The sequence below is a fragment of the Pelobates fuscus genome, chromosome 13 (assembly GCF_036172605.1).
Source record: "Pelobates fuscus isolate aPelFus1 chromosome 13, aPelFus1.pri, whole genome shotgun sequence".
In the NCBI taxonomy this organism is placed as follows: domain Eukaryota; kingdom Metazoa; phylum Chordata; class Amphibia; order Anura; family Pelobatidae; genus Pelobates; species Pelobates fuscus.
In genome coordinates this window covers 18945982-18964356 of record NC_086329.1, presented here as the reverse complement: position 1 = coordinate 18964356, position 18375 = coordinate 18945982, and the positions used below count along the sequence as shown (strand labels likewise).

General features: G+C 38.7%; 1 protein-coding gene across 2 annotated transcripts in view; it reads right to left on the bottom strand.

Annotated features, from left to right (window-relative positions):
- Nucleotides 1-7452: 7452 nt before the first annotated feature.
- The window catches only part of ARHGAP5 (Rho GTPase activating protein 5), a 64478-nt gene continuing 53555 nt past the window's right edge, over nt 7453-18375 (bottom strand). For both annotated transcript variants that reach the window (XM_063439617.1, XM_063439618.1), the window contains exons 4-7: nt 14821-14898; nt 11030-11161; nt 8550-8655; nt 7453-8413 (exon numbers count right to left, since the gene is read on the bottom strand). In XM_063439617.1, coding sequence (XP_063295687.1) covers nt 8080-8413; nt 8550-8655; nt 11030-11161; nt 14821-14898 — 650 coding nt within the window. In that variant the 3' untranslated portion in view covers nt 7453-8079. The remainder of the gene's footprint in view (nt 8414-8549; nt 8656-11029; nt 11162-14820; nt 14899-18375) is intronic.

Here is an 18375-nt window from a genome sequence, read left to right as displayed (position 1 = left end):
TAGCAGTTGCCGTGGTAACCTGGGATGTGATGGAGAGAAAGGGGTGGGAGGATGGTTTATCCCTGGGATGATGGGATGTAACATGAGACGTGAGGTTAACCCTTTTAGTTCAGAGGTATGCGTCAGGGATGACTGGATCAGAATAAGATTCGTGGTGTAATATACGGCACGGCATCCTCCCAAACGAAAGAGGCGTGCCTAGTGTGGCAGAAAAAGGTTTTTCCACTTAAAGAATTTGAGGGCAGGGTAAGGTGTATCCACTAGAGCCATAAGCACCTGTCAACAAAAACAGATGCAGTGCTGCGCTGCCACAAAACATTTTGTTTTTGTATTTTTGAACCATAAATAGAATTTTAAGAAAGTGGACAAACAGGCTTCTTTGGCATTATTCACTTAGCTCACAATTTATTTATTTTTTTTTACAAATTTGAATTAGGCCAATGTGTTGGGACAGAGCACAGGTGTTGGTTTCTTTTGTGTGTATTTTGGCTGATGAATATTTTAGCCATTGCTGCTGCCCCGGAGTAGTGGGAGTTTAAGCGCAGGGTTTCAATGTGTGTGTTTGTTCCAAAGTATTGTCTATAGAGGTAAAATATCCAAATTCTTCACAAATTTGCTATTGCTCTGTCATTTGCAAAACCCATTCCAAATTATCTGAATTAGCTCTGACATGGAGCCCCACCCAGATAGTTCTAAATACTACAGGAATAGCTCAGGAATTCCAAATTCTACAGAAATAAATTAAGCAACTCATACCGACGGGCAAATGGTTAAACTAAACAAGTAAATAAGAAATGGCAGCCCAGCCTCATTCCCCTTAGGTTCTGGATTGTGAATATATAACCTGGGGGTCTTTGGGAGTCCTCCAACACCTCACCCCCACATGGAAGATTAAGTTTTCATGGTTACATCACCAGCCCAACTATTTGCACGGTTTTTCACCAAAATGAGAATTGTCAGGAATTTTACTGTGAATTTCAAATTTCTCACCAAAATAGCCGATGTAAGCTTAGCTGTCTTGGAGAATGTGTCCATTTCACCTATTTTGTCCTTGAATTCCCAACAATTATCATTACTTTAGCAAGTAACTCTGTAAGTATATGTGAGATGAAACCGCCTTGAGCCTTTGGCTTCTCTCTAATTGATAATGAGTCCATCGGGCCCTATAATTATTTAGTAGTCCCTCACTCGCTGCCCAGGTTCTAATTCATTATTTCATGCAGCTTAATCTAATAGAGGGATAGGCAGTAACTGCCTTAATTTTATCGTGTTCAGGGCAAACTTCTCCCCCAGCTCTCATTCCTTAATCTCCTTCTTGGATGTCTAACAGTCCTATGGCGTAATAGGAGCCCTGTATTTGCTATACGTTGAATATTTAATATACCGGTAGTATTGATATAATTGCACCATTATTATTATTTTATTATTTATATAGCGCCATCAGATTCCGTAGCGCTGTACCATGACTTATTTCCGGGTCTTGCTGTATTCTGCGATATTGTCTCAGTATGTCACTGTGTTTTTGACCATCCAATGGCTGGCTAGTGACTGGAATGTGCCCAGGCATTTCATAGAGTACTCCTCAGGTCGACCATAACATTCATGTACTGGGTACCTGCTGGCTGATCTAGGCCAGAGCTTACCTGGGTTTGGGCATGGGGTAGACGTCACAGGTTACAGAATTGCACCTTTTTGCAAACCACACCGAATGGGTTATGTAAATCTTCCTCGACATAAGTACAATAAGTAAATTGTAATCATCACCCCCAACTCTAATGGGTTCTCAATCTCTCTCTGAATTCAGTCACATTTCCTGTGTCCACATCATGTGTCTTATTAAAGGAATACTATACTGCTCCTCTCGCTAGTTAGATTCAGCCCCATCCCTTTTTGGCTGAAAAATATATTTAAACAAAAAAGTTATTACGTCTCTTTTTCCAGCCCTGCTACCTCTGCACCTCCCACAGAGTCATTGAGGAGGTATGGTCTCCTCGATGCTGGTCATATATAATGCTCCTTGTCATAGGAGAGCATAGAATTCATTGCTTTCCAGGGAGTTGCAGCGTCACGTGACTGCGTTTTACTTGGTCAGGGCAGCGGAAAGGCCCCTAGAGGCCGTCAGAGTGAGTGTTTTAATCCTGCAATGTAAACCGTAGTTTCAAATGTAGGGTTACAATGACAGGGGCACTGAATTAAGTTAAGGTTTATTCAACTAAAATGTGATTTAGAACAAGAACAATGTCTCTTATTTACACAGACTTATAAACCCATTTATTGAAGTTTAAAGGCATTACTGGGAGTGTTATTGCTGTGGAGCTCTGTGATACACTCAGACACATTACTGGGAATATTATTGCTGTGGAGCTCTGTTATACACTCAGACACATTACTGGGAATATTATTGCTGTGGAGCTCTGTTATACACTCACACACATTACTGGGAGTATTATTGCTGTGGATCTCTGTTATACACTCACACACATTACTGGGAGTATTATTACTGTGGAGCTCTGTTATACACTCAGACACATTACTGGGAGTATTATTGCTGTGGAGCTCTGTTATACACTCAGACACATTACTGGGAGTATTATTACTGTGGAGCTCTGTGATACACTCAGACACATTACTGGGAGTTTTATTGCTGTGGGCCTCTGTTATACACTCACACACATTACTGGGAGTATTGTTGCTGTGGAGCTCTGTGATACACTGACACACCAATGATATGGAACTCCTGGGAAAGAGGGATATTATGATAGAAAAGAGGGACAGAGGGGTTTGGGCCCAAAATAGGGACCGTCCTTCCTAAATAATTGAATGTTTTTAAATAGCAGAAAGAGAGAGATGTGACCCCTCCCCTAATGACAGAAATTACATATTTTTATTTTTATTTTAACTATGACCAAGTTGCAAACTATCCTCAGCCCCATGTCCACCCCATGCTGCACGTGAAGGTTATTTTGTGTACGTGTGTGTGTCCACCCAGCTGCCTGCGGGCAATATATAGGACATGTTGTCTGTGCACGTGATACTTCTCAAAGTTTGCAAACAGATATAGATCCTATTTTGTGTTCTAGAGTCCTGTGGTGAGATGAGATAAAGTAAAGTTAGGGGAAGTACCATTTGTACAGTATACGTGTTCCTGGGGGAAAAAAAAAAAAGTTTCTTTTAGTGAAAATTCTTCTTAAAAGGCGATAAAAATATCACAAAAAACTCAGCTTTATATATAACCTTGCTGTAAGTGTAAACTGCAGTTGTCCTTCTCCAAGATGCTTTCCAATCATTTATAAATGAAGTGGGTAGAATTTACAATCTCATTTGTTGTCGTCATCAGTGAGAAGTATGCAATGGTTGCTCTAGCTGGCACATGTTCTTAAACAATGCTGGTCTTCATTTAAAGGTGCACTATAGTCACCAAAACAGCTTTAGCTTAATGAAGCAGTTTTGGTGTATATATTATGCCCCTGCAGTCTCACTGTTCAGGTTTCTGCCATTTAGGAGTTAAATCACTTTGTATATACAGCCCTAACCCCTCCTATGTGATTTACATAGCCTTCCTAAACACTTACTGTAAAGAGTCAGCTAATGTTTACACTAACTTGATTACAAATTCTATTTAATTTAGATAATCTTGTCTCCTGCTCTATTAATAGCTTGCTAGACCCATACATGCTTATCCTGTATATACTTAAAGTAAGTTACATCTGATTGAAAATGAAACCATTTTGTTTCCATGCAGTCTGTGTGATGCACAGTCTAGGGAGGTGTGGCGAGGGTGGCATAAACAAAAGTGATTGAACTCCTAAATAAGAGGATTGAACAGGGAGCTTCATTAAGCGTAAATTGTTTTGGTGACTATAGTGTCACCAGAGAAAGCAGACTATTTTAAAAAGAGAGTAGAAATTGGAGTATGTCTGATATCAGCACTACTGACACAAGCTTTGTAGTTGTCTGATAAAGTCAGGTCCAAGCATTAGATAGCTTCTTGCTCCAGATCATAATGTAAGGGTAATTTCCACATTATCAGAGCTGAATGGACAGATCCATTTTCCACTTGGTATTGTAAGACCATTTGGTTTGAATTGACATGAAGCACTATACAAACATTCAATGAGTCACTTATTGAAAGTCAGTGATACAAGTCATAAAGTGATGGGGATTAGAACATTTCCTTTACCAGCAAGTGAATCATCCTCTGAGCCTTCGTTTTGTCCGTACAATAGCCTGTGGTTTGAATTTTGCACAGAATGTCATTGAAACTGCATTTCAATAGCAACATGTTGATGTTAACACTTCGGATCAACAGAATTTTTCCAGAGCCAATGAACATCATTTGTCGCTTTTCATGCCAATATTCTGTACATTTAAAGTTTTGAAACAATAACAAAATTGCTACACAAACCTGGCATGCTGCTAGCAATCAGACTACTGTCCCCATCAGGCAGCCAGTACATATGGTGATCAGTATGTAGAGTGCTATTACGGATAGCAGTGGGATGGCTGACAGCAATCACACTCCTATCACTGTCAGCCAGTCCAGTACATTATTCACGGTCTGACCTCCCTGCTTTCAGCTTAGCTCTGCATGCAGGTTCTCAGAGGGAGGGGGTGACGTGAGGTTGCAATGTGGCACCCCACTAGTCCGTGGCAGAAGACTGTGTGTGGGGACTGGGAGAGATGAGCAACTTATCAGTCTGTCCCTAGTTAACACTATACCAGCAATCTAAGCAACTTCGGTCACATAAACAGCGCTAGATATGTTCTGATAATGGATGTAGGAAGAACGGGGGACTAAAAGGGGGTAAGATACACCCTCCTCACCCCTTCAGTCATGATTACTGTGTAGCTAGTGTATTAAAAATCATTTTACGGTTTAAAGGAGTTGGTTATATGTTTAGCTTTCAAAACCATTAGTTCAACTAGAAGATGCAAACATATACGTTGTAAGATCTATTCAAAATTATAATTTAGATTGTGTGCGCATTAAATTGTATATGTAGGTTATGGTCACATAGTGTATTTAAGTCTATAGCTTCCCCAATAAGGAATATTTTGCCTAGAGGGCAGATGCAGCATCTCAGTCTTCCCGAGTTTTTTGCTTCCTAAGCCGATGGCTCTGAACATCACAATGAATAATAAAGCATGCATGTTTCCCAACAATTATTTTCAATCAATTTTTGGGGGGGGATATACATACAGCATGAAATCCCTATACAACAAAATCTAACTTCAATTAACCAGATGGGAATATAGAGAGCAAAAAATACAAAGTTCTCTTGTAAAAAGTACAGACGTATTATCTATATTGCACCGAACATATGGATGATCTAATGTACCTTGTGTTATATGTAAATATTTCAGGTCTGTGGACAATTGGAACGGTCAGTGTTACACATGGAATTGCGGACCGTGTTACACAATCCAAATATAATAGTGGAACACTTTAAAGAGAACTGTCTCTTCAAAACAATTTTTTATGTAATAATTGTGTGTTTTGACATTAAATACATGTTTGACATTAAAATAAATGATATGCAAGAAAAAAAACAATTCTACCTTTGCAGGATGACCGGATCCTGCAGCCATATACCTTGGGTCAGACAGTGTTTGAATACAGTCTCTATGGTCTACCCTGGTTCTGTGTATTAAGTGAGGCCAGGAAGACCATAGACACGTTCTGACCCAAGGTTCATGTATATGGCTGAAGGATCCTGTCCTATACTAAAGGTATGAATGAGTTTATCTCTTATTTGTTTCCATATACCTCATTTTAAAATAAAAACCTCTATTTAATTTGAAAATGTGTTAAAAATAGTTTTGAGCTAAACCAGTTGGCTTTTGAAGGAACACTCCAGAGATCTAAAGCACTTTAACTTGTTCAAATGGTTTGTGTGAATAAGCACTAAGCTTTCATTTTACTAAAAGTGCAGATTTCAATAGAAATTGGGACTTTTCTAGATGAACCTTGTTACACCCCCTGGCTGTCAGACAAGCGTTCCTGTTACTTCCTAGTAGTTTGGCTACTGCAGCTTTTACTTACTTTATTTATACCCCAATGACAAAATACAGCAATAAATGCATGTTTCCACTGGAGATATCAACCAAACTGTTTGAATTTTATTAATCTGGACAGTCGAGTGTGGAGGAATTGTTTACATTTACATTTAAATTTGCTTACCTGTATTTTGTTTAGACTGTTCTGTGTGTCTGCAGTACATATCTATTATAGAAATCTAACAAATCAAGCTCACATTCAGCTTTTTCCATTGATAATGTGTAGGATATATATATCTCAAATAAGCTTAACCACTCGAGCCACTGCAGTGGTTTTGCCACCAGGAAAGCTCTGGCGCAATCCCACATTACTCAAACGGGTTTAGTACAATTTAACCCCTTAAGGGCCAAACTTCTGGAATAAAAGGGAATCATGACATGTCACACATGTCATGTGTCCTTAAGGGGTTAAAGAACTTGAGTCCCCACAGTTTGTCATCTCCTGCAGTATATCCAGTTAGTTCTACAAAGCAAAACAGGGCTATGCTCAAAAATTCTAATAATGTTAACATGCAAAAAGTATGTGCTGCCTAAATTCCTAAACATTGTGCATGTTAAGCTGGAAAGATTCATGTAAACTAAGCTCTGACTACAGAATGACACTGGAAATCAAAGCCCTTTAGCTCCCAGCTGCAATGGAAAGTTACTTTTCCCGTGTTATATACTGTATGTAGAAGATTACAGTCCACACAAAGCGTCCTGTGATATTAATCTTTTGTATAAGTTGCTATTTGCATGATACATTTATTGTACAATTTATGACTGTATGGATTATGTGCTGTTGATTTACTTCAAAGATTATTTTTATTGATTCTACGATAGTTTTTAAAATGGACAAATCACAACCAAGGGAGCTTTAGGCCATAGTGTCTTGAAGCTCTTAGTTCTAAAGTTCGGTTTTCTGAACATTTTAATACTAAGGGCACATCTTCGAGCTGCTCAGAATTTATCTGTACCCTTAATGTCCACGTCTGCTTATTACATTTCTGTTACCAATACAAAAGCTTGTATAGAGTATTGGGGTGCCCAATGGACAAGATCATATCTAGATTGCTAGTTTATTATTTCAACTAATCTGCAAAATTCATGGCAATAATTATTTTGTTTGGTATCTGACTTAAGAAATCCCTTTGTTGGTTGACCAGTAACATTCTTTTATATCCAACAGTCCTTCAGATGATACGTTTGTAGGATGACTGTTGTATTTAACAGACATCACATAACCCCTTTGTGCCAACAAAAGTTACCAATGCTACCTGCTAACAAGCAGTTTACTCTTTCCCCCCCGCCTCCCCCCATTACTGTTTAATTAAACAAAACTGAGCAATGCAAGAATGCTTTTAATGAATGCAAACTCCCTCCAGGTGCCACCCTCTATGTAAAACAAAACATGGATTTAATGGATGGATGTTTATTCTTGAAATATGTAAACATTTATATATGTACATACATTTATTTTTTGACTTTGTATCATTTACAAGTTAAGCTCCAATCCAAGCACCGCTAACACAAAATCCATAACCCACCCCACTGCCAGGCTCCCACACATTCCCATACATGCCCACATACGCACACCACAGATGCTTTGACACCAAAATAAATCTCAGCCTTGAGACGGCTGGGAATGCACTCTAAGCTTCATAAATGTGATTTATTTCCGTAATTTTAATTTGATTTTCTATAGAAAAGACTTTCTTCTGTGTATGTTATCTTCTGTATTGATAGGTATCTTTGCGACACAATGGTGCCATTTGGAAAGATTATAGTATTTATATAGAAGTTCCATGCAGCAGCAAAATTCACAAATGGGGCCTGCCACAGACCTCTTTCTAGACATTTCCATGGGTTAAAAAATACAAACAGAAAAAGGGAAGAAAAAAATAAAATAAACCAAACTAAAAATAATCCAATCCATCTGCATTAAGATAGTACTACAGGTGGGAAGTCTATTCCACATGCCAATGTCTGTCCTGTGGGAGCTGGGGTTATTAAATAAAATAAAAGTACGTAGCTGTGGCTTCGTTAAATGATTCCCAGAGGATCAGCCTGCAGATGGGGTTGGACGAGCTGTGGCTGAAGAGGTGGAGGTAACGGAAGAGGAACTAGTGGTGGCATAAGTGGTCCAGGGCTAGAGTGATGGGCAGAAGGGGAACTGGTGACACTTGGCGAATCTACAATGTCACCTTCATAAAAGAAGAACTGGCACTGCAGAATGAAGGTTTCAATGACAGACTGGTGATTCTTGGTGGTGGAGAAGAACTCCTTATTTTCAAAGTCCGGGCGCATCAAGGTGGGCCAGAAGCAGATAGAAAGGTTGTCCGCAGTCATGAGGTTGGTTTTGCTATGTTGACTAACCCTGCAAGAAAGAAGAGAGCCTTCAGATAAGAACGTCTTTGAATACATACTTAGAGCACATCAGTTATTCTATTAAAGAAATTACATTCAAACATAGTGTTTGTTTATTGTTTTTTACGAGTGACATATACGTGTACCTGTTCAGATGAGCAACAATGAACTTGAAAACTTCATAATTGACAATAGGAAAGCTCCTCAAAATATCTTTCAGGACTTGTAGCCGTTCCACCTTCTCCGGAATTTCTATAGAATAAGCAGTAAAGACAAGGTGTTATGATTTGCCATACACTACACACATCTTAGTTATCCTAACAGAAATTGGTAAACAGATTTACATGTTCCCTGTTTATAAGAGGTTGTAAACTGCTACGCCCCAGTCACTGCGTTTCACATACTCGAGAGTTCTGTTGTGTATCTTTATTTATTTTATTTTTTTAAATAAATAATGGCCCTTCTCTTACAGACTTTACATATCTAATATATTGTGATTGTTACACCCCCCCCCCCCCTTTTTTTTTTTTTACAGGCAATTCTAAGCAAGTTTGAAGGATAAAAAAAAATACACACACGGCAATGTAGTGTGTACACCAAGAGACAATCTGACTGGATTCAAGTTTACAGCAAACACGTATTTACTAATGTGTGTTTAGACTATGTATGGGGCTTGCTATTACAGTCAGTGTCCATACATATCATACTACTGCACAAAATAAAAACACCTACCGGCTAATGCACGGTTTGCTGTACATACTGGCAAAATTAGATCAGTAGATCCCCATTTTCTGTAATTTATTATAGTTGCGTTGAATACCAAACTACTATGAGGGGTAGAAGCTATTGCTTAATCTTGAGCTCATTATACATTTGTTTTTGATTTGTTATAGTGCCAGTCAGCTCTGCCCATCTCCTGCTACCGACACTCAGCTCTTCATTCGCAAAATATATCAATACATATCCTCAAGCCATTTTGTTAATGGGGAGCTACTGTTGAGAATGTGAGCTCATAGTTGAAGGCTTCCCGATTCAAGCCTCCGACAGAAGTGGTTCTCAAGCCATTTTCTTAATGGGGAGCACCTGACAGGCAAAGAACTTTCAAGTCTTAGACAGTAGTGAAATTAGATGGGCAGAGCTACTTAGTGCTGGATTTAACACTTTTGGGCACCATAACTTAATTCAAGGAAGCAGTCTGGTGCCCAGAATATTGCGTTAATAAAAAGTAAAATACAGTAGAACCAGTTTATTTGGCCTGTTTTAACTGAGCATTGTAGTATTTTAAACAACTTTTCCTTTAGCAAAGAAAGCCTATTAAAGATAAAAAAAAATTAAAATGATGACAAAATGTTGGGCTATAAAATGGAGGGCTCACAGTTTTTCAGTATTTAAAAACACGGTCCAACTACTGGCTAGAAAAGGCTAGACAAGTCATTTGATGGCAAATTAAAGTACCACTAAAGTCACCCAGGGCACTTATCTCAATGATGTGAACCGAGTTCAGTGGCCCTGTTATTTTAACTATTCAAGGTAAAATATTGCCATTTTGAAGAAACAATGTTTTTCTTGAAAGGTTAAATACTCCTCCAGTGGTTGCTACACCGATTGCCAGTGGAGTCGCTTCTGTCATGTGACATTGCAGGCCCCATAAGAAAGCATTGATTCAATGCTTTCCTATTAGGAACCTTGGATGAAAGCAAGGCACTCACTGTGCATGTGATCCTCAATGATTCTCTGGGAGAAGCTTATTGTAGTAGACCACACTGGAGGAAGCCATGCCTCCACCATGATGTCACAAGAAGATATGAAGCAGCAACAAGGGAGCACATGGTGGGATTTTGAAAATAGGTTTGTATTCCTTTTAGTGGTAGTTAGATGGCACAGGTCTAAACACCCTGGCACAATATTACTGTAGCATTTCTGGATTTTATTAATGCTAGAATAAATGTAGAATATCTGCAGATATTCACACAATACAAAGGAATAGGGTATGTTATGCAGATATAAACTAATACTCTTGTTTTATTATATTAATCACAATTAGCAGACTAGTGTCTCCAGGCACCTTAATTAAAATCAAGGAATCCATAAGATTGTATGAGCATAATAACGTGACCTACATTCATTAGAGAAATCAAGTCCAGTGCTGCCCTAGACTGAACATATGGCCAAACAAAAATCCCTGCAGAAGCAGTCATCTACACTAAAACGCAACACCCTACCGGACAATGAGATTTCTGATGCTGTAATATCATGAGATATACATCTATTCTGGGGTTAGGCTTTAGATTCTATCTGTACCTGTGCTTAGCACTTATTTTTTTAGATATAACACTGAAGCCAAACTTGGCTGGCAGCCATACTCATGCAAACCTGAAGAGACAGATTTAAAAGTATTTTGCAAATGTATGTTTGTGGGTTTAATCTAATTTGCTTAGAGAAACCAAGTCTTACCATTTTATAAATTGCCTTGGTGGAGGCAGCTTTTTAACTTTAGAGTTTAGCAGGATTGTTTGAACCATTGATTTCAATCTAGTGCGAACATAATGATTTATAACCCTTTCCCCCCCAAAACCAATCACTAGCACGCTCGGAGTAGTATGCCTCCGTGACTGTCATAACTTACTTGAGGCTTCTAGAAGGTCCGGGTGAAGAGAGTATGGGATTAATGGAGCAGGCAGGTCTGCAAAAAATGCCTTCAGTGCACCAGCCACTGCATTTACATTCACATCCATCAAAGCCAGATTTAAATTGTTATCTGTAAGATTCAAAACAAGTACATTAATACAAGCATGTCATGGAATGACCGGTTTTAGTTCTCTGCCCCTATTCCCATTAAAGACCAACTTCCTGAATGCATTTTAGGCATAATGGTTTTGGTTCCACATGACAAGTTAAACTACCTGCACAAATCCACTATTCAAATCACAAGCTCCATAAATATTAATAAAATGGAGCACCACCGAAATTCAAACATCTTCAAACTGAGGTTATTTGCTTAATGTGGCTCTGTCAATTTGGAGGTTTGCTTTTAACCCCTTAAGGACACATGACATGTGTGACATGTCATGATTCCCTTTTATTCCAGAAGTTTGGTCCTTAAGGGGTTAAACATTTGTCCTTATTATTTATTATTTTAATTTACTTTTTTTTTATACATAAGAAAATATAGGGACTACTTTTCGTTACAGGAGCGTGATCCTGGTCAATGGATAGAGAGTAAGCAAAGTTTACCCACAACCCATCAATCAAAATAATTTAAAGATGGGCAAACTGCAGACATCATGGAGAGAGGAGAACAAAGGGTTGTTGCCCAGGTAATAAGATCTAATTCAAGTAAGAAAAGTTAATAGATATAAATAATGGCAAGGGGCATAATAAAAGGGGGTGGGTGAGTAACCATGCCACTTTAAGTAACTCACATTTTGGTGAATAACTCTCTGCAGATCAAAAACTGCCAATAACAAGAGTCAAGGACACTGTAGATGGAACAGAAGTTTAACAGAAAATATTGGCACTGTATAATGGAGAGTTGCCTTGCACTTATGCCTGCCTGCCTATTGTAGTCGCTCCATATAACAAAACCACTACATTTATATTGAGCGCAACCCAAAATAATGGTGGGAAACGGGACCAGACTCGATAACATAAGGTTAGAAAAGGAACATTATATATTTGGGAAAATTAGTTGTTGGTGGTAAACCCACAAAAATGTTGTAGGAATGACGTAAAGGTGCACAATAGTTCAAAATATATAACAGACTTTCCACCTCTTGTCTAAGCATTTGTTAAACAATTCAGCTAAATATTTAAAATTTTACTGTGGCTGGATTCAAACAGCGTTTACACTCCAGAAAGTATGTTTTGAATTTGGCCTCAACCACAATAGATTCCACAATGGATCACGTATGCGTGTGTGTATAACATCCTTCTTTTTGCACAATATATCATTTAGTACTCTAATGATTTATTGCAACGTGCTGCTGATTTCCAACCCACCTTTCATCGTATTCCCTGTTTATGGACTTTTTTTACATCAGTTCCATAATGACTATGTGTATAACAGCTGTAGGCTTGCAGTGTTCTCTTCCTCTACATAAATATTAATACTCTAGCACACAAGGGTTTTTTAAGGAAGTGCTGGATTCTGTCTGCATACGATGGGTCAGTAAACTAGAACATTTGACTTTCGGCATGCCAAAATGAAAGCATCGCCTGCACTTGGAACAGAAAATGCTTTGTTTCAGCTAAAGGCTCTAATGCGGCCAAATGTCTTGTTTTCGGCAAGCCTTGGCTGAGAACTGGCAGGTGTTTCGTGGGTTAATTATTTCATGAGAAATCTGGGAGGAATGTCTAATCATCTCAATAAAGGAGAGGCAAGAAAGACTGAGGCATGAGGTCACAGACTTATTATTCCCTATCCACCCAACTCTAGCAGCATTTCTAAACTTTAATACTTGCTTAGATGTATCTACAGAATATAGAAACAGAATTACAGCCCTCCAATGGCTGAACAGCAAGGTGTTACTTGCTTTATAATGAAACAAAGTGACTTTGGTTTCAGTTTAAATAGTTTCTACCATGTAGTTATATTAAAGCCCGTTGTTGATGCCCAGGGCAAATAAAACATGGGTGATGTATGGATTTCAAGTTATAAACAGCTGTTAGCTGTCTGGCACCATAACCTAATAGGCTGTAATGGTTATTTTAATATATTGTTCCTACAGTGTTACATTTATATCATTTATATGGGAATTACATTTATTACTGGGACGAGGAATGCTCTTATTGCTTTCATTTTTGGCCATTTACGTTCTACAAGTGCAGCTTGACAATCATTTATCTATATATAAGAACAAGGCAGGAAGTGGCATTTGAAGCAGGAAGTATGGTTTAATAATTTATTCTTAAGCGTTCAGTTTCGTGGCATAGCTTTAAGGTTGAGTTATCCTTCATGGCTACCGAAATGCTGGAGATTAAGGATTCCTCTAATTAAAATGTAAATGGCATGTCTGAGGCATGTATTCTCTATGGAACACCGTTAAATAAGTACAATTCTGAGCGCACTTGTCACAAAGCTCTAAAAGATGGTAGTTAGGAAGACCCACTCCACACATCCATCACATCTGCTTCCGCAGAGACGTTGCATTTCTCAGCAGAATGCCACTTTATGGTAACCTTTGATATACATTACTTTAGAGAATTTAATGTAGTAAACCCTTCCTGTGAATAAATGGTATGCACTTCATTACAAGGTGCCAGGCACATCCCTTCTATCGTAACAGTCATATGACCGGATGGGTTAGAGTGGTCAGACAACTCTATAGCTGCAATAAATATACAGCTTATATATAGTTTGTCAACGTAAGAAGGGGCAACAATCTATTTTCTAGCTTTTTTGTGCTTTTAAAGTTGTGTAAATGTAATATAGTCACTAGTCTTGCCTAAATGCTTCTTAAAGTGAGAGTCACCAAACTCGCTACAACTTAATGTAGTGGTAATGGTGGCTATAGCCTGTCCCTGCAGGCTGAGCACTGTGAACTCTTCTCCTTTTCAGAGAAAAGGCAGTGTTTATATTGCTGCCTATTACCACCACTAGGTGCAGTCACTCAGATGTCCACTAGAGGAGCTTTCTAGACCAGTTGTGCAGTACCTATGTTTAGTGTCTCCACACCCTGCATGGAGACGTTGAACGTTCCCCATAGAGATGCATTGATTCAGTGAGATGCCAATTGGCGCAGAATGGCGTTCTCCTGAGCATGCACAATAGCCCTATAGGAAAGCATTGGATTGGTGGAGATCATCAAGATTGATTATTTCAGCCATGCCAAGACATGTGCGGCATGGGAGAAAAGGAGAGTTTTAACACCTTTTCAGAGTCACCTAAGGGGGCCAGGTAGTTAAACATTATAGTGTCGGGATTATATGTTTGTATTTCTGACACTATAGTGTTACTTTATGAAGAATGTGGTCATGGTAAAAAGACAAAGAAAATATACTTACACACCCCCCCCCCCCCCCCCCCCGTATGTGTATATATTTTACATCTTCTACTATATTATATATGTAACAATCTCTGGTGAAAATTTCAGATCAGCATAACATGAAACATCTGGACTTCACTGCTAGAGATAAATAAGTGATATACAAATGGGCACAATCTGATTGCACTGTGAGAGAGTATCCCACGACAATGTTTGCACTTACAGGGATGGGTGGGCAGACTAACTAGATTTTATTCTATCTGTTAATCTGTGCTATGCTTACTTATATTTTATTCATTTTTTTAAATTTTTCTTTTTAATAAGGAAGATACCAGCAACTCTATGTCAAGGGGTCTCCAGGATGTCCCGTAATACAACAATCCAAACTACTGCCAGCAAAGACACAGTCTACATTACTGCAAGCACAACTCACCTTGGTCAAACTGCTTCTGTATATTATCCTGATCAGTCTTGTTTCCACTGACACGATAGAGACCCTCCGTGCTCAATCCTAGAAAAGAAAATTACAGTTGAGTGGTGGTAGCAACAAAAACATAACCTTACTTTTATTGTGTCACCATTGAGTATCAGAAGATCAGCATTTTGTAAGGCTTTCCTCTAACTGATCAGGATAGTACCAAATGATATGTGGGATAATGAGTTACAGCTATGAGGATTTCCATGGTTATATTCAGAAGGTTTTAGACACATAATTCAAAAATGTAAGTGATCAAAAGAAATGTAGTATGCTACAAACAGACGTTGAATTGTATTTAAATTTAATTTTTTTTATTCTTACATTTTTCTGTGCATACGAGTACAAAACATGCTTGCATTACCACAACAGTATGAGCAATCATTTAGAAAACGGATAAGTATAACTTTGCCGTAGTAGAAAGTTACAGCACAGTTTTAAAGTAATATTGAAGTCAGGCTAGTCAAAGAATAAGAGTATGACAAGCTAACACGAGGAGACATCAGTGAGAGTATTATAAGTATTGGTTGCATGTTAAGAGATAAGAGACTGTGCCTGCAGAGGCATTGCTTAAATTCAGGTGGCTCTGCCTACCCCATACTTATATTTGTGGCTCAAGTTGTGCATGCCAGCACCCCGACAGCCCCAGTTCTCATCGCATTCCAGGGCACCTGAGTCATGAGTCCCAGGGTAGCGTGTTGATACAACTCAGGGATTCTTGGCAAGTCTTCTAACATGCTGAGTGGTGTGCTCCCGTAGGGGAGACAAGCTTGAGAGGGTCTTTCAGTGTACCCCGGGAAAGGGTACTTCTATTTTACCTACAGTATAAGCCCAACTGTATTTGGATCCAAGCAACTGTAAAACTAAATCAAGCACATGGTTTACATCCAAAAACTGTTGTCTAATGGCACCCACTCCCATTATATGCAAATTTAAATACCAAAAAAAAAAAAAACTACATTTTTTAGTACAGCTCTTACTATATATGGGCACCCCATAAGTCATTGTAGCTACTGCAACCCATACAAGCGCAGTCCTGCCCTACAGAAATAAATCAGACACATCCCATCACAGACTCACAAACTGCCTGACTACTTAACAGGACTTAATACCAAGTATTACAAGTCAACAGGGTGCAGCCATTCAGTATTAACGAAAATGTCTTCAGCCCATCCCCAACAGTTGCAACAAATGCTCTAGGCAAAATCATATTTGAAAGGGGTGCTCAAAGAAAGAATTCAGATAGAAATATATAAATAAGGCAGAGTTCAAAAGCTGCATCAAAGTCTGTTAGGATATTAAAATATGCACTTCAATGATTCTTGGAATACATCTGTGAATATCATCAGTGTTTATATTGTACATATACAAGGCTGACACCGATAAGTGAGGTTTACACAGGAGATGCTCTGCCCATTGATTGCAAACTGTCATTTAAAGTGGGCTGTGAATGACAAGGTACAATTCAGGTAAGTAATACAAGGTATTATTTCTGCTTTGCTAGAGCAGTCTTGATAAAGTAAAGTTTTCCATACGGTATATTATTCTATGGAACCTGTATTTTGGATTGGTGTTCCTATAAATCAGATTAAGTAACTACGGGGTAAATAAAATCATTACATTTTAATGGATGACTGTCTCTTCACTTTCTTATATTTTGAATGGAGTGTTCCTGGGATTGACAGCAGTGAGCACACAATAATATGGGGTGCTTTGTACTATATTATTGAACTTTACGCAATAGTAGATTGGAATTTGCGTTTGTATTTTAATGAAGTCCATCCAAAACATGTAGACTAAAGGACACACTTACTGGGCAGTTGCTCTAGAGAGTCTGTTGGGTGTGCGCTTACATATCTCACAATTCTTTTGAGATTGTGCTAAATGTGTGTACAAACAATTTATATACACATGCACAGCTTAAAATTCAAGTTCTACACTACTAGCCGGGCATTAAAAGTTACTAGTCACTGCTCGCCTGGAGAGACTATGGCACACTCAACAGAAGTGAAGGTCTGCTGAATTTTCACTAGCCACTGGACAGTGGAGACTAAGTGGTTATATCTGTGTGTGTGCGCAGTTTGTTTCACGAACAGTTTGTGTAAAATTAGAATATACAACATCATTAATGCCTTAATCTAAGTTCCTTCCCAAAATAGCAAATGAGTGCAACAGGCTTGTGCTAAAGGATTTGTAGCAAACCAGACTGAAGGAAATCAAATACGAATTTAAATATTGGTCGCACTAGGAGCCATTAATGTGTATGTTACCATGCAGCTCAATATACAGGGGACGTTCTCTGCCTGTTACATATCACAAAGCTATTTCCTGTCTCACTCAGACCAGATGTCAGTGCGAGGAATGCTCTTGCATTGTATGAGGTTGTGCTGATCCGCTGGGGATCAATTCCAGCATTTCCTCTCCATTACAGATGGCTCACTAAATGAACACAGATTCTCGGTCAATCAGTTCGAGGTCCAACACTCATCTGAGGTGTGCTGACTGAATTAGGCATCATTGCCAATATAGTGACAAGCAAAAGCTATCTGGTGTTGCCAGACATATCTGTAAGCAATTAAAAGAGCCTATGGTTAAAAATCCATATTGCTTCTGCATGAAAGAACACTCTGTGCTAGTCACAAATACATATGAAAAAATATGTCCCGTTCTGCAGAATATTATTCAGTGTAGCAAGTAACAGCTAATCATTATAATTCTATTATTTCAAAACTAATATAAACAGTGGATAACAAACTTAATGGCGCGTTCCTAACATAGGAAGTATGAGAATTCTTATTGTAGCTAATTAATAGATAAACGCAGGACTAGTAGCCAACAGCAGGAAAGCCAATAAGATACCGGGCCACCTATAGTACACATTCACTGCGGATAAGATCCTTTCTTGCTATTTGTGCTCTATAGTTTTCCATTATTCATGGGACGGTTTCTGTCAAATTGAAAAATCGTAGTACTTTAGTTAAATTAACACTATACTGTTAGGAATACAAACCATTCCCAATGCTACAATGCTCTTGCACCTAGCTTTACAAAGGGTGTGTCGTCGCACCCCCCTCCCAATTTAAATTAAACAAAAAAGGGAGGATCTATTTAACTTTCCACAGTGGCGAGATTCCCTCTGCACTACTTACTCTCTGCCTCACGCAACATCACAGAGGAGGCATGGCCGTCTCTGCAATGGTGCAATCCAATGCTCCACAGAGGAACATTAATGACCTAATGCACATGTGCAGGAAGTGCTGCATGCACATTCAAGCTTCCCTATTGAAAGCACTGAATCAATATTTTGATATAGACGATAGCGCATTACCGTGCAGCGGGGAAGCGCCTCCATCGGCAGTCACTGGCACCAGCTAGAGGTGGATATAACCCTGCATTGTAAACAGTGCTACTTTTAAAACATTTTTTTAAATAACAGGGCCACTGCCCCCAGACTACTTTATTGAGATGAAGTGGTCTGGATGACTCTACTGTCCTTCTAAATAAATGGGAAAA